The sequence below is a fragment of the Culex pipiens genome, chromosome 2, assembly GCF_016801865.2.
Source record: "Culex pipiens pallens isolate TS chromosome 2, TS_CPP_V2, whole genome shotgun sequence".
NCBI lineage: Eukaryota > Metazoa > Arthropoda > Insecta > Diptera > Culicidae > Culex > Culex pipiens.
The window spans coordinates 172,810,056-172,825,222 of record NC_068938.1 but is presented as its reverse complement, the minus strand read 5'-3'; the positions used below and the strand labels follow the sequence as shown (position 1 = coordinate 172,825,222).

General features: G+C 41.3%; 1 protein-coding gene across 1 annotated transcript in view; it reads right to left on the bottom strand.

The window, feature by feature from the left end:
• The window catches only part of LOC120421874 (opioid-binding protein/cell adhesion molecule-like), a 483,066-nt gene that overhangs the window by 24,192 nt on the left and 443,707 nt on the right, over window positions 1-15,167 (bottom strand). Inside the window, exon 3 of the mRNA XM_052708923.1 lies at window positions 3,047-3,417. Within this exon, the coding sequence (XP_052564883.1) occupies window positions 3,047-3,417 (371 nt within the window). The remainder of the gene's footprint in view (window positions 1-3,046; window positions 3,418-15,167) is intronic.

The following is a 15,167-nucleotide window of genomic DNA, read 5'->3' as shown; positions in this document are numbered from 1 at the left end:
TGAGACCAAAGTTCAAAGTTTCAAAAAGCTGGTAATTTTTGTTTACAAAACATTTGTAAAATGGTTCAAACTGCAGAAAGTCATCCTCAACTATACTAAAGGAATCCATGTAAGAAAAATCAAACCAATTAATTAAACTTGAGGCTGATTCCAGTGACTGTAAAAATGCAGGGATCAAGTTTCCCTAAACGCACTTTTTTAAACAATTGATTGTAAAAATAGTATGACGATAAATTTTACGTCAAATGCGTAAGGGTTTCGTAGTTGATAAGTTTATCAAACAATTCATGTATAAACAATAATTTTTGAATGAATTTTAAATGTTTTCTATACATATCAAAACAAAGAAAAAAGATCTCGTGGAGGTTTTTTGCAGCACTTTTTAGAAAAAAAATGTGTGTAACTCGTTTCAAACATTTTTTTTCTTTGTTTTCTAAAGAGAGTTTGAATCAATCTTGCACAATTTTCTAGAACAAAGCAAAATTTTTACCCACTTGCTGAAGAGATACAGGCTTGGGATCAAGTGTCCCCGAGGATCAAGTCCTTCCACTCTCCCCTAACTTTTAAACGCTATATTTTATCAAAAAGTTGTCAAGTACTTTTCGATTGCTAATTCGATTTTGCTTAAAAAAATATTTTCAATAATTTTATTGAGCAGATTTTCGATATTTCACAAAATACACTACTTAAAAAATCATAAATCCAGATTTTGCACCATCACGGACTTGTTAAGTTTAGTCAAGTTTGAGCAAAATTAAAAAAATAATAATATAAAAATGCGTGGAATCGGCCGATTTTGTACAGAATTGCTCATTTATTATTGAAGATTAAAGTTTAAAGCATTTATAAAATTTAGATTTTTTAGACCATTGGAAGAATGAATTGAAATTTTATGAAAAAATAATTTTAATCAATCATTTTAATATTGCATTTTTTACAGTACAATGATAGCTATGCTCATTTTTTAACTGAAAAAAAATAAGTAACACATTTCAGCTATAATGCTATAAATATTTTTGCCTTCCTCACCTTACTGAGGAAAGGCTATAAAATCACTCGAAAACTGAACTTCTCAATTAGACCTCCTAGACCCACCTTCATGTATACCTATCGACTCAGAATCGAATTCTGAGCAAATGTTTGTGTGTGTGTGTAGGGATGTGGGTCTGTGCACCAAAAAACATGCACTCGATTATCTCAGCACTGGCTTAACCGTTTTGGACCGTTTTGGTCTCATTCGATTCGTCTTGGGGTCTCATAAGTCCCTATTGAAAATTATGAAGTTTAGTAAAGTACTTCAAAAGTTATGCTAAAAAAACGATTTTGACTAAAGTCCGGAAGATTGTAAAAAGGGTGGTTTTTGTAAGAAACCCCAGCATGTTATACATTTTTAGAAAGGTATTTAAAAGACCTTTCCAACGCGACCAATACATTGAAGATCTGACAACCCTATCAAAAGTTATTAGCAATTAAGTGTTATTTATGCACTTTTTGGAAGCCGGATCTCAGATATCACGATGAAAACGTTGTCCGGATCTATCATGCAACCCGTCGTTGAACAGGTAATCAAAAGACCTTTCCAACGCGTCCAAAACATTGAAGATCTGACAACCCTATCAAAAGTTATAAGCACTTAAGAGTTATTTATACACTTTTTGGAGGCTAGTTCTCAGATATTTAGATGAAAACGTTTTCCAAATATATCATGCGATCTATCTTTGGATAGGCAATTTAAAGACCTTCCCACGAGCGTGTCTTTTTTGGATAGCATTACCCTTTGAATGAGCGGAAGGCACCAACCACCTAAGGGTGGATTAAGTAACGTTTTTTTTTGTAAAAACAAAATTCGATTGATTTTCTCAACAAAAAATTTCTGAAGCATTGTTACTTAACCCCATCGACCCTATTTCGTTCCGGAGTTCCGGATTCCAAACCCCAAATCTGCCACCCCCGTCACCCGCCAGGACGAATGTCCTGTTGGCGATGTAAAACGCATCGCATCCTGGTTTTGTGGAGAGCACACATTCCCACTCTTCATTTTGTCGGTCAACCCAGCCGAACGATGGGTTGAGGACCCACTGTGTGGGAAAACACAAAAGTTTGGCGTTAGGAAAACGAATTTTCCGCCTGAACAAACAAATTCGTTTCTGGTTGCGTTGTTTTTTTGGGGGGAGACGAAGGACGATGCGAGCTCACCCATGTGTGTGGCTGCGTGCGAAAATGAGTGCGTTTGTGTGGGTGACCATAATCTGGCTGGCCAGGAACAGAGCTCAGTTTGGTTCATTGTTAGGGTAGGGTGACCCACTGTTGACCCCCGCGGATGGTCGAGTGGCTAACCCCGGATCGTTTAGAGGTTTTGGAAATTTGTTGAAAATGGCACCATTTTCGGGGAAATCGGTCAACTGCAACGTCGCATTCGACGTGTGCGTACGAGTTCGAACTCGCACAAAGTTTATTATGTGACCGCTGCCACGTGGTTCGGGTTTCGCTTTGCCGGGGGCCAGCCAGATCCTGACGGGGCAGCCTATTTATTCAAGCTGATTAAGATTGAAATTGAAGAGGGAGCGGACATTTGAGTGAGCGCATTTTGGGGTCACCATTAGGAGGGCACACGTGGACCACACACAGAGTTGCACTGACACCTAATGGCGGTTTTGGTCCTGTGACGGAATGATTGCCAGCCGGCCGTTTGACGAGTGAAAAACCAGATGACCGACCGGACGAACGACGTTTCGTTTGTAGAATGCGCATCTGCAACTGCGAGAGGGATGATTCTAATTGGTTTTTGTGGAAAGTTTAATGGACGTCGGGATCGTCGTTTTGGTGGAAAACATTCGGACCAAATCGGGGCCCCAAAATTAGACAGGCAGCAGTTGTTGTGGCTTTTGCTAATGGAACATTAAGCTGGGAAATACAAATGAAGTTGAGGTTTGCACGTGCGAGTAGGGAACATTTTTCATTAAAAAGGTTTATGGGTTTTCTCCTCAAGTTTATGATTTATCTAAACAAAAAAATTCTAAAGAAAAAAACATTTTAAAAAACTCACCCTTCGCGACCAGATGATCTTGGGCGGCGGGTTGCCCGACCCTTGGCACTCCAACCGAATGGGGGCACCCTTGTGCACGTCCAGCTTGTTCTGCGGCGACACAAAGTCGATCTTCGGTGGCACCAGCACCTCCAGCGTGTGCACGATCTCCTTCGGTTCCATCGAGCCGATCTGGCAGATGTAGTCGCCGGCGTCCGTAACCCGCACGTCCGAGATCTCCAGGTTGTACCCGGTGGACAGGGCTCCGTGCTGGTCGGCCGTACCCTGGATCGGCATCAGCCGTATCCGCGGGTTGACGGTCACCTTGACCCCGCCCGCCGTCAGCACGGCAATGTCCCGCTTCCACGCGAGCACGTAGTGGCTGGAGTTTTCTAGAAGAAAGCAGAGAAGAGGTTTTAGTATGGGAGTGGTGAGCGAAACCCAGTCTGGGAATGCCCGGGTCCGGACTGATTTATTGCTCGGACAGATTGTCGTCTTTCATGTCTGATGGCGATAACGAGGGCCCGGGAGTCTGAAAGCAAATTCGGCAGGATTTAGCTGCTGGGAAATTCTCTGGGAATTCAAGATTTTTTTTTATTAAATTAGAAAGATATTTATCATTAAAGTAGCCAAATCGTAAGTTTTAATTTTTCATTTTGCTTCCAAATAAGTTTATGTTTTGAATCGACCAATTTGATAAATTGTATTCAAAATGTGCAAACTTTAAAACAACTTTTGAAAAAAAGGGAAAATTTTCATACAAATCTTCATACAAATCTTTATACAAATCCCGATACAAATCTTCATACGAATCTTCATATAAATCTCCATACAAGCCTCGAAATAAATCTTCAAACAAACATTTTTGCTTCTTTCACCTCACTGTTTAAAAATGTAGTTCAATAAATTCAGTAAGTTTTTTGCAAGAATCTTTATTTTTAAATTTAGACATTTTGTAATGCAAAGTTAATAAAATCCCAAAAATCTGTATCAAAATCTCAATCACAATTTTTTTCATCTTTACAAAAACTTCATAAAAATCTTTTGATTTTTTTTACAGTAAGTATCATCATCTGGGGATATTCGGAACTGCTGTTGAAGCTGATTTGCAAAATATTACCATTTATTTTGTCAGATACAGAACAACAAATATAGTATATTTCTGAATTTTATGCTTCATATATTTAAAAGTTTAAAACTGATGTTCTGATTCGGCCATTTTGATGGTATTATCTAATATTTGAAAGTTTTTTCAACCGCATCGAACAATGTTAGGTAAAATAATCATAAAAAAAGAAAAACGCTAATTCTTTGCTACTGACCTTCAACATTCAGATAATTGTTGTATCACAAAAGAAATGAACTGTAGAGCGAGTTGTGGCGCTATAACCACGGCAAATAGTGTCCAGGGCATTCGCGGAAATTAGATGTCCCATCCTCGAGGGTCCCGGAGCACCAAAACTTCTTAGCATGGTGCTCCCAACGATTAATTGCCCAAACAAACAGGAACGTGAGCGGGGGATCCCCACGTTTCTTCCTCCCCTGTAGATTCAGAATTGTGTTGTTGTTTGAACATTCGTGCTCAAACTCAACCCACTTCAACGAATCATCTTTGCGGTAAACTTTACGCAGTTGGCCTGGCCGCTTTAACGTTTGTGATGTTTCAAAGCAATTTAATGCATTGGGGCACTGCAATTGTTAATAATGACAAGAGGATGCTAGGCGTTAATCAACCTAAGGCATTTTCCAGACTGGCTGTGCTAGGGTTAGATTAGATTAGATTAGAGTATCACAAAAGAAATGAACTGTTGACCTTCTACAAACCAACCCCACCTATAAACGGGCTCCGATTAAAAAAAACGCAAAAAAAAAAACAATTTTTCAACAGATTTTTGGAATTTAAAAAGCATTAAATACAAGAACTTTTCAAATTTTATAAAAAAATGGGTTGGAAATCTGACTTGTTTGATAGGATTTTGCAAATGTTAAAAAAATTTAGGGGTGCCCGTGTTTTTACATTTCCTATATTTTAAGTAAAAAAAAGTATGCAGTTTTTTTTGTAGTACCCTAGACTATGCCTCTACGTTAGGGCGTCCAATTTTCCCGGGTTTTGAATTTCCCGGGAAACGGGAAAAATATTTTTGAAATCCCGGGAATTCCCGGGATCCCGGGAAATTTGTTAAGCAGTCATAAAATGTATTTTTTCATAATATTTGATATGTTTTCAAGCTCAATAATAATAATTGGTGACAATCTACACTTCAATCTAAACAAGGACGACAGTTTTTAAATAACTTAAAAGAAATAAAAATTGTTTTTTTTATTTAAAAAAAAGTTCAAATTTAAATTTTCAAGGTTATTCAAATTAAATAAGCGTTTTATAAATAAATTTCTTCTATATATTTTAATATATGCCATAACTAGAAAAGCTAGACAAATTTCTTTGAAAATATCTACAAAAACGAAAAGCGACAACAACACAAGAGTTTTTTTTTGAAAAAAAAGTTCCTATAAGCTATTGTCCTTCATATTAAAAAAAAAAACAGTCAATGCAAAATTTTAGATAACTGTTGAATGTTTTATTTTATATAAAACATATTTTAATAATTCTCTTTAAGTTACTACCGTCAACTAGGGAAAATCAGGAATAGAAGCTGAAAAGGTACAGGAGATTTCAGAGCAATACATTTGGAAATCGGTGTACTAATTTTTTTTTCTGTTCCTGTTTTAACCAATGTTATTCAAAACACGATGCATTTTTTTTTCTTAAATAGCTGTCTTTTTTCGTTACTTGCCCCAAAATCCGGAGTTTAATGAAAAATAATTTAAGATGATTATTTTCAATTATAATATCATAAATATAAATATGGTAAATAGTCTTCGAAAATACGAAAAATTAAATAGAAAATATTTATTGCGCCAGGCATTTTGCGGATCTATGACTAAATTATAATCAATTTTCTCTTATCAGTCAAATTAAAGCTGATATATGCCGAATACAAATTTTAATGCTTTAAAGTTCGTATCGATTACTATGTATTTTACTGTTCATCTATTTCTACACCAAAATTTGAATTTTCAGACCAAAATTTGTTTTTTTTTCAATTTCGGGAATTCCCGGGACAAATTATGAAAATTCCCGGGATTCGGGAATTCCCGGTTTTGGAAAAATCCCGGGATTTTTGTCCCGGGAATTCCCGGGATGGACGCACTACTCTACGTATTTTTTCCACAATTTAAATGGTAATGGTGCCATCCTAGAGTAGAATATGTGAAAAACGAGCAAAACATTGAAAAAATGACCGTAAAAACATGAAAAAAAAATTAAAGACAAAATATAATGTTAGGAGGTAGTTGAAAAGGCAAAAAAAAAACAAAGATAAACTAAACACGATTTATGCAAATTAAAATACTAAAAATAGTACAAGAAAAACAAAAAAAAAAAAAGAGAAGTTTTTTTTTTTTTTAATTTATATTTATTCAAATTTCTTTTCCATGTACATTCATTCAGTTAAAATATTATTGAGTGTCCAATCACAAACGATGACTTTTCACCTCAATTTTAAATACTAGCAACTTTCATTTATTCATGAAATATTGTAGCTTTCGCTATTCAGTGATTTCAAATGTAGGAGGTCCTACATGTACAAAAGGGAAAAGGGATACCTTAAAACTAACTTATAAACTATATAAAGAGCGGATCAATGCAGCTGAAGACTGCAATGATTTTTGTCGAAATGCATCAATTATCTTATTGGACATAACATCCAAAGTGTCAACTTCGGCTAATTGATGAAGTTCACTGGTGCTGAACCAGGGAGGAAGTTTCAGAATCATTTTCAGAATTTTGTTCTGAATCCTCTGAAGTTTTTTCTTCCTGGTTAAGCAACAGCTTGTCCAGATCGGCACAGCATAAAGCATGGCAGGTCTGAAAATTTGTTTATAAATTAACAGTTTATTCTTGAGACAAAGTCTAGAATTCCTGTTTATAAGTGGATACAAACATTTAATATATTTGTTACATTTAACCTGGATACTTTCAATGTGATCCTTGTAAGTAAGGTTTTTGTCAAAACCAAGTCCAAGATATTTCACTTGATCTTCCCACTTTAAATTTACCTCATTCATCTTTATAATGTGATGACTTTTTGGTTTAAGAAAATCAGCCCTTGGTTTGTGAGGGAAAATAATAAGTTGAGTTTTTGCAGCATTTGGAGTAATTTTCCATTCTTTCAAATAAGAATTGAAAATATCCAAGCTTTTTTGTAATCTTCTTGTGATGACACGAAGGCTTCTGCCTTTGGCGGAGATGCTTGTGTCATCAGCAAAAAGTGATTTCTGACATCCTGGGGGCAAATCAGGCAAGTCAGAAGTAAAAATATTGTATAAAATTGGACCCAAAATGCTTCCTTGAGGGACGCCAGCACGTACAGGTAGTTGATCAGATTTGCTATTCTGATAACATACCTGCAGAGTACGATCCGTCAAATAACTTTGAATAATTTTCACGATATAAATCGGAAAATTAAACCTTTTCAATTTCGCAATCAAACCTTTATGCCAAACACTGTCAAATGCTTTTTCTATGTCTAGAAGAGCAGCGCCAGTAGAATAGCCCTCAGATTTGTTGCTTCGAATTAAATTTGAAACTCTCAACAACTGATGAGTAGTTGAATGCCCAAGGCGAAATCCAAACTGCTCATCAGCGAAAATTGAATTTTCATTAATGTGCGTCATCATTCTATTAAGAATTATTCTTTCGAATAATTTACTAATAGATGAAAGCAAACTAATGGGCCGATAGCTTGAGGCTTCAGCAGGATTTTTATCCGGTTTCAAAATCGGAATTACTTTGGCATTTTTCCAACTACTGGGAAAATATGCCAAATCAAAACATTTGTTGAAAATTTTGACCAAGCAACTTAAAGTTGCTTCTGGTAATTTTTTAATTAAAATGTAAAAAATGCCATCCTCACCAGGGGCTTTCATATTTTTAAATTTTTTGATAATAGATTTTATTTCATTCAGATCCGTATTAAAAACTTCATCTGATGAAAATTCTTGTTCAACAATATTCTGAAATTCTATTGAAATTTGATTTTCAATAGGACTCAAAACATTCAAGTTGAAATTATGAGCACTCTCAAACTGCTGAGCAAGTTTTTGAGCTTTTTCCCCATTAGTTAATAGAATATTATCACCATCTTTTAAAGAAGGGATGGGTTTTTGAGGTTTCTTAAGAACCTTTGAAAGTTTCCAAAAAGGTTTGGAATAAGGTTTAATTTGTTCGACATCTCTTGCGAACTTTTCATTTCGCAGGAGAGTGAATCTGTGGTCAATAACCTTTTGCAAATCTTTTTGAATTCGCTTCAGTGCAGGATCACGAGAACGTTGATACTGTCTTCGGCGAACATTTTTCAGACGAATCAGAAGCTGAAGATCGTCATCAATTATGGGAGAATCAAATTTGACTTGGACTTTAGGAATAGCAATATTCCTAGCATCCAAAATTGCATTAGTTAAAGATTCCAAGGCTGAATCAATATCAGCTTTGGTTTCAAAAACAAAATCATGATTTAAATTATTCTCAATATGATGCTGATACCTGTCCCAATTAGCTTTGTGGTAATTAAACACAGAACTATTGGGTCTGGTAACTGCTTCATGAGAAAGTGAAAAAGTTACTGGAAGATGATCAGAATCAAAATCAGCATGAGTCACTAAAGGACCACAATACTGACTTTGATTTGTCAACACCAAATCAATTGTTGATGGATTTCTAACAGAAGAAAAGCAAGTTGGCCCATTCGGGTATAAAACCGAATAAAGACCAGAAGTGCAATCTCTGAACAGAATTTTACCATTGGAATTTACTTTTGAATTATTCCAAGATTGGTGTTTGGCATTAAAATCACCGATGATCAAAAATCGAGATCTATGCCGAGTAAGTTTATTCAAATCCCCTTTGAAATAATTTTTATTTTCCCCAGTGCATTGGAATGGCAAATATGCAGCTGCAATCATAATTTTCCCAAAAGAAGTTTCAAGTTCAATGCCCAAACTTTCAATAACTTTTAACTTAAAGTCACGTAACGTGCTATAAGTCATACTACGGTGGATAACTATTGCAACTCCACCGCCATTTCGATTCATTCGGTTATTAGTTATAACTTTATAATCTGGATCACTTTTCAAATAAGTGCCAGTTTTTAAAAATGTTTCGGTTATAACAGCAACATGCACGTTATGAACTCGTAAAAAGTTGAAAAATTCATTTTCTTTCGCTTTTAAAGAGCGAGCATTAAAATTCATAATATTGATGGAATTACTTAGATCCATGATTAAACTTCGGGGTAAGAACAACATCATTCGCAAATTTTAATCCAATCTGGATTGCTTCCATCATGGATGTAGCATTACTCATTGTTTGAATCAAACCAAACAGTGAGTTTTGCAAAAAAGTCATTTTTTCAAACGTAACATCGCCGAGATCAGAAGATCCCAAAGCGTTGCCAGCAGAAAAATTTTCAAATGAGATTTGAGGTACCTGCCCAATTTCAGAAAGATTGGTAGAGGATTTAAAATTCGTGGATGAACCCGAACCCGAAACGACGTTAGCATAAGAAATGCCATTGTTGTTACCTAACTTTTCCACGGTAGGGGTATTTCTAGAATTGTTCGAGTGAGACAGCACGAACGTTTGATTTAAAGATGCAGGTACAACCTGACTTTGAGAAAATTTCGGTTTGGATTTCGGCTGATGTTTAGCACGAGAATCCAAAACCTTTTTTCTGATGGGGCAATCCCAAAAATTTGATTTGTGATTTCCACCACAATTTGCACATTTAAATTGGGTGACTTCTTTCACGAGACAATTGTCCTTGTCGTGAGAAGAATCACCGCAAACCATGCATTTTGGAACCATGGCGCAATGATCAGTACCGTGACCGAATGCCTGGCAACGCCGGCACTGGGTCAGATTCTGGCCATTACCGCCATGTTTCTTAAAATGCTCCCACTTTACCCGTACATGGAACAAAAACAGAACTTTGTCCAAAAGTTTCAAATTGTTGATTTCATTTCTGTTGAAATGGTGGTGGTTAATTTATTTCAGGCAGCTTTAACAATATTTGTCATTCGCTGCCTACTCTGTTGAAATGAATCAGATAAAATTGTGAAGTCAAACCAAAGCGAGAAATATTCCCGTTTGATTTTTTCTTCATCGGTATTACTTGGGATGGGGCAAAGCCAAGCAACACCTTAAGTTCGTTTTTGATCTCATCCACTGACAAGTCGTTGGAGAGACCTTTCAAGACCGCCTTGAATGGACGAGCATTCTTGGTCTCATACGTGTAGAAATTGTGTTTGTGGTTTTTCAAATAACCAACAAAAGTTTGGTGATCTTGTAAAGATTCCGTCAACAAGCGACATTCTCCTCTTCGACCAAGCTGGAACGAAACTTTCAAATTGCAAGTTTCCTTGCAATTCTTCAGTTGCGTTCGAAAGCTGGCCAAATCGGAGACGGAAGTCACTACAATTGGCGGAGCCTTTACTCGTTTCTCGACGGCAGAAGGCTCAGTACGAGGAGAAGGTTCCTTGTCATCAGTTTCGGATAAAACACCGAAACTGTTTGTCAATGGAATTGGAGGATTGACCTCACATTCAGAATCAGAATCAGACCTCAGAAGAGGCTGTTTTCTTTTTCTGTTTCCGTTAGCCGGTTTAGCGTTCAAACGCTTCACCGACGTAACGACCAAATCTTCAGAAGATTTGCGTTTACCTTTGTTTTGACGCATTTTGCAAGCAAAGTTCTCTTATTTCAGCTGAAAACGCGTTTAATTAGCTTTAATTGAATGTCAAAGTCCTGACCTGCCAACATTAGAGGCACGCTGGAATTAGATGCTGTTCCCCTAGTTGTGGAAGCAATTTGTGGATAGGCAATGCTTCGAAAAACTATGGATTTTCGTCAGAAATCTAAAGGGAAAGTGTTTTTTTTGCTGTTTGATTTCGTTTTGTTTACGATGAGAACGTAGCAAATATGGCGCCTCGGCTGGCGCTGCGCCCTCCGGCTAGCAGTGAGCGGGGTAGTGTTTGGTGGTATTAGTGACATCGAGCCTTTGAGCCGGGGCACAGAAAAGCAGGAAAACAGAATGGAAGAATAGAGTCAGCTACCAGAAAAGCGAATCGGAGAAGAAAGTCTTGTGTGACCCGAGTGAACAGGTGTCGAGGTTGGCTGAATTTTCAGAATTGATCCGAAAATCATGGAAGTTATTATTTTGGTTTTATTTTCGGTCCGTCAAGAAGTCAAGTGGGTGGTGCTGCATGGGTGGGATTAAAAAGAAGTGAAAAGGTCTGTGCTCTTCGAGGTGAAGAGATTTGTTTGGGGTTATGGCTGCATTAGTAAGTTGCCGAGTGAGAGGTGTTTGCGATGGCAGCTTTGCGCTTGTGGCATCTGGTGAGAGGTGTTGGATGACGACGTGTGTGTGTGTGTGTGTGTGTGTGAGTGTGTGTGTGTGTGTGTGTGTGAGTGTGTGTGTGTGTGTGTGTGTGTGTGTGTGTGTGTGTGTGTGTGTGTGTGTGTGTGTGTGTTTTTTTTTTTTTTTTTTTTTTTTTTTTTTTTTTTTTTTTTTTTTTTTTTTTTTTTTACAAGGTCGGAATCTGCTTCCAGACACCTGAGAATTCATTCCTCAGGTAGTGTGGGGTTGGGAAAACAAAAAAAGAGTTTTCCCGACCCACTAAACCAGTCCTTGAACGCCGTGCCCTTGTCCCCCCGGGACCACCTTTCGGTATAACTTCGGGGGGAGGCGTTGCATTTTCTGCACTAGTCTACTTACAGGATCCATGCCGGGTGCTAGAACCATTTCCTGTCCTACATACATATGAGTCCATGCGAGGGTTTAACCGCGCCCAAGAATCGCGTTGCTTTTGATCGGCTAGTCATATGCAGCCCTCTCCTTGGACCATCGAGACGTGTACCGATTTGGTAGAGCCAACCGTCATAACGTGCTCTCCTTCACAGCCACACTCGTGGGTTCTCGACTCCTGTGACCATCGAGACGTGTACCGATTTGGTAGAGCCGACCATCATAACGTGCTCTCCTTCACAGCCACACTCGTGGGTTTTCGACTAGGCTCCTAGTCGTTCCTCCTCTGATCGTCTCTCCATTTCCGCTGGAGAGCCGAAGTGATCTGCGTCACCGCTCCGACGACCGCATTCCACTTGGCGATGTCGCTGCACATTCTTCGCACCACATTATCCGGGCTGGTGTCCGCTCCGATAATGGCCAGCATTTCGCTTCGCGCTGCCTCGAAGCGAGGGCAGGCGAACACCACGTGCTCCGGTGTTTCCTCGCAATCGACGCAGTCCGGACAGAGAGGAGACTCTGCATGTCCAAACCTGTGCAGGTACTTCCTGAAGCAGCCATGGCCCGACAGGAACTGTGTGAGGTGGAAGGTGACCTCTCCATGCCTTCTGCTCACCCACGTGGATACGGACGGGATAAGCCGATGCGTCCATCTGCCTTTCTCCGTGGTGTCCCACTCACGTTGCCACCTTGCCAGCGATTCGGCTCTCGCAGCTTCCCGGATACCTCTCGTGCCTCTCCGGGTGTAGCGCGCGGTGTCCTCCTCCAGTGTGATGCCGATGGGGATCATTCCGGCTATGACGCCAACTGCTTCCGACGAAATGGTCCTGTACGCGCTTGCAACCCGCATGGCCATCAGTCTCTGCGTTCTGTCGAGCAGCGCTCGATTTCGCTTCGTCCCCAGCGCCGTCCACCATACCGGTCCGCCGTACCTAAGTATGGACGTCGCGACACTTGCCAAGAGGCGGCGCCTACTGCTCCTGGGTCCAGCGTTGTTCGGCATCATCCTCGACAGTGCCATGATCGCCTTAGCCGCCTTCTCGCAGGCGTAATCGACGTGGCTGTTGAAGTTCAGCCGGTCATCCACCATCACCCCGAGGTACTTGAGCGCTCTCTTCGAGTGCACGACGTGTTCTCCAACGTGAATCTGGGCCTGCTGCACCTTCTTGTGGTTACTAACCAGCACCATCTCCGTCTTGTGGTGAGCGATCCGCAGCTTCACCTCGAGCATCCAGTTCTCGATCATTGCGATTGCCTCCATAGCCAGCACTTCGACCTCCTCGACATTTTCGCCGGTTACCGTCAGCACTATGTCGTCTGCAAAGCCAACAATCTCTACGCCGTTGGGTAGTCCCAGTGTCAACACTCCGTCATACATTCCATTCCACAGTGCTGAACCCAGAATGGATCCCTGCGGAACTCCCGCGGTAACAACAACGGTTTTTTGTCCATCGGCAGTGTCGTAGACCAGCACGCGGTTCTCGAAGTAGCTCTTCAAGATCCTGCACAAATAGTCAGGCACCTTCATTTTGTGCAGCGCTGCTGCTATGGCCGCCCAGCTCGCACTGTTGAACGCGTTCTTGACGTCAATCGTGACTATTGCGCAGCAACGGTTCCCCCTGCGTTTTTTCCTCCGCGCTTCGTCGGCTTTCTCGACCACTTTCCGGATGGCGTCCACCGTGGATCTCCCTTTACGGAAGCCGAACTGCCTCGCTGCTAAGCCATGCTCGCTCTCCGTGTACTTGGTCAGCCGGTTAAGGATGATCCGTTCCAGAAGCTTTCCGAGGGTGTCCAGCAAACATATAGGCCTATACGATGATGGGTCCCCCGGTGGTTTGCCTGGCTTCGGCAGCAACACGAGCTTTTGAACCTTCCACGGGTCGGGGAAGTGTCCTTCGTCCAGGCATTTCTGCAGGACTGTTCGAAACCTGTCCGGGAATGCTAGAACCGCCGATTTCAGGGCGAAATTCGGGATTCCATCCGGGCCGGGAGCTTTCTTCACCTTCAATCTCTTCGCTACTGCCACAAGTTCCTCGTTGGTGATCAGATGACCTTCGGCGTTGCTACCCCCTTCGTCGTTGTACGGTGTAGGAGGCCATGTCGTTGGGTCATGTCTTGGGAAGAGCCCTTCCACAATGACCTTCAGCTTGTCGGGACACGTTTCAGCCACCATCGATGGGCCTCTGATCTTCGCCATCGCTACACGATATGCGCTCCCCCAAGGGTTTGCATCAGCGTCTTGGCATAACTCCTTGAAGCAGTTTGTCTTGCTGCATTTGATCGCTTTCTTGAGCGCGGCCTTTGCAGACCGGTACTCCTCTCTGCACTCCTCTCTAGTTGCTTCGGATCTTGCTCTCTGGACTCGTCTTCTGGCGCTGAGGCAACTTGCCCGAAGGGTACCGAGTTCTTCATTCCACCAGTAGGCTGGACGACGACAGTTCCTTGGCTCCAGTCTCCGCGGCATGGTTGTGTCGCATGCTGTCACCAGTTGTGCTGTTAGCACGTCGGCACTCAAGTCTTGGGGACCATCACACCAATGGAGCGCTTCCACGAAGAGACCCTCGTCGAAGTACTGCAGCTTCCATTTCCTTCCGTAGGACCGGCTGCTCCTATCTGGTACAGGGGCTCGTCTCCCGATGCTGTACCGGATCGCTTGGTGATCGCTATGGGTATAGTCCTCACTCACCCTCCAGTTCATGTCGGCCGCCAGTCGCGGGCTACAGAACGTAACGTCGATAATGGACTCACGACCGTCTTTGCGGAAGGTACTGCTGGTTCCGCGATTCGCCAGCCTAACGTCTAGCTTTGCCAGAGCTTCCATTAGGCTATGCCCCCTAGCATTGGTGCATCTGCTACCCCACTCGACCGCCCACGCGTTGAAGTCACCTCCGATAACGATCGGGCTTCGTCCGATCAGTTCATCGGTCAGACTATCCAGCATCTGCTGAAACTGCTCCAAGGTCCATCTTGGGGGAGCATAGCAGCTACAGAAGAAGGTTCCGTTTACTTTGGCGATCACGAATCCTTCAAACGCCCTCGAGACCACTTCCTGTATGGGGTACCGCCCCATCACGTGTATCGCCGCCATTCTTGCTGTATCCGCGGCCCAGTTTCCGTTGTCGTGTGGAACTCGGTACGGTTCTGCAATAATTGCCACGTCACACCCCGTCTCCGCGGTCGACTGCCACAGCAGTTGCTGTGCAGTGTCGCAGTGATTGAGGTTCACCTGGGACACCTCCATTACTTTTTGCCCGAGGCCAGCTTCTTGTACACCGGGC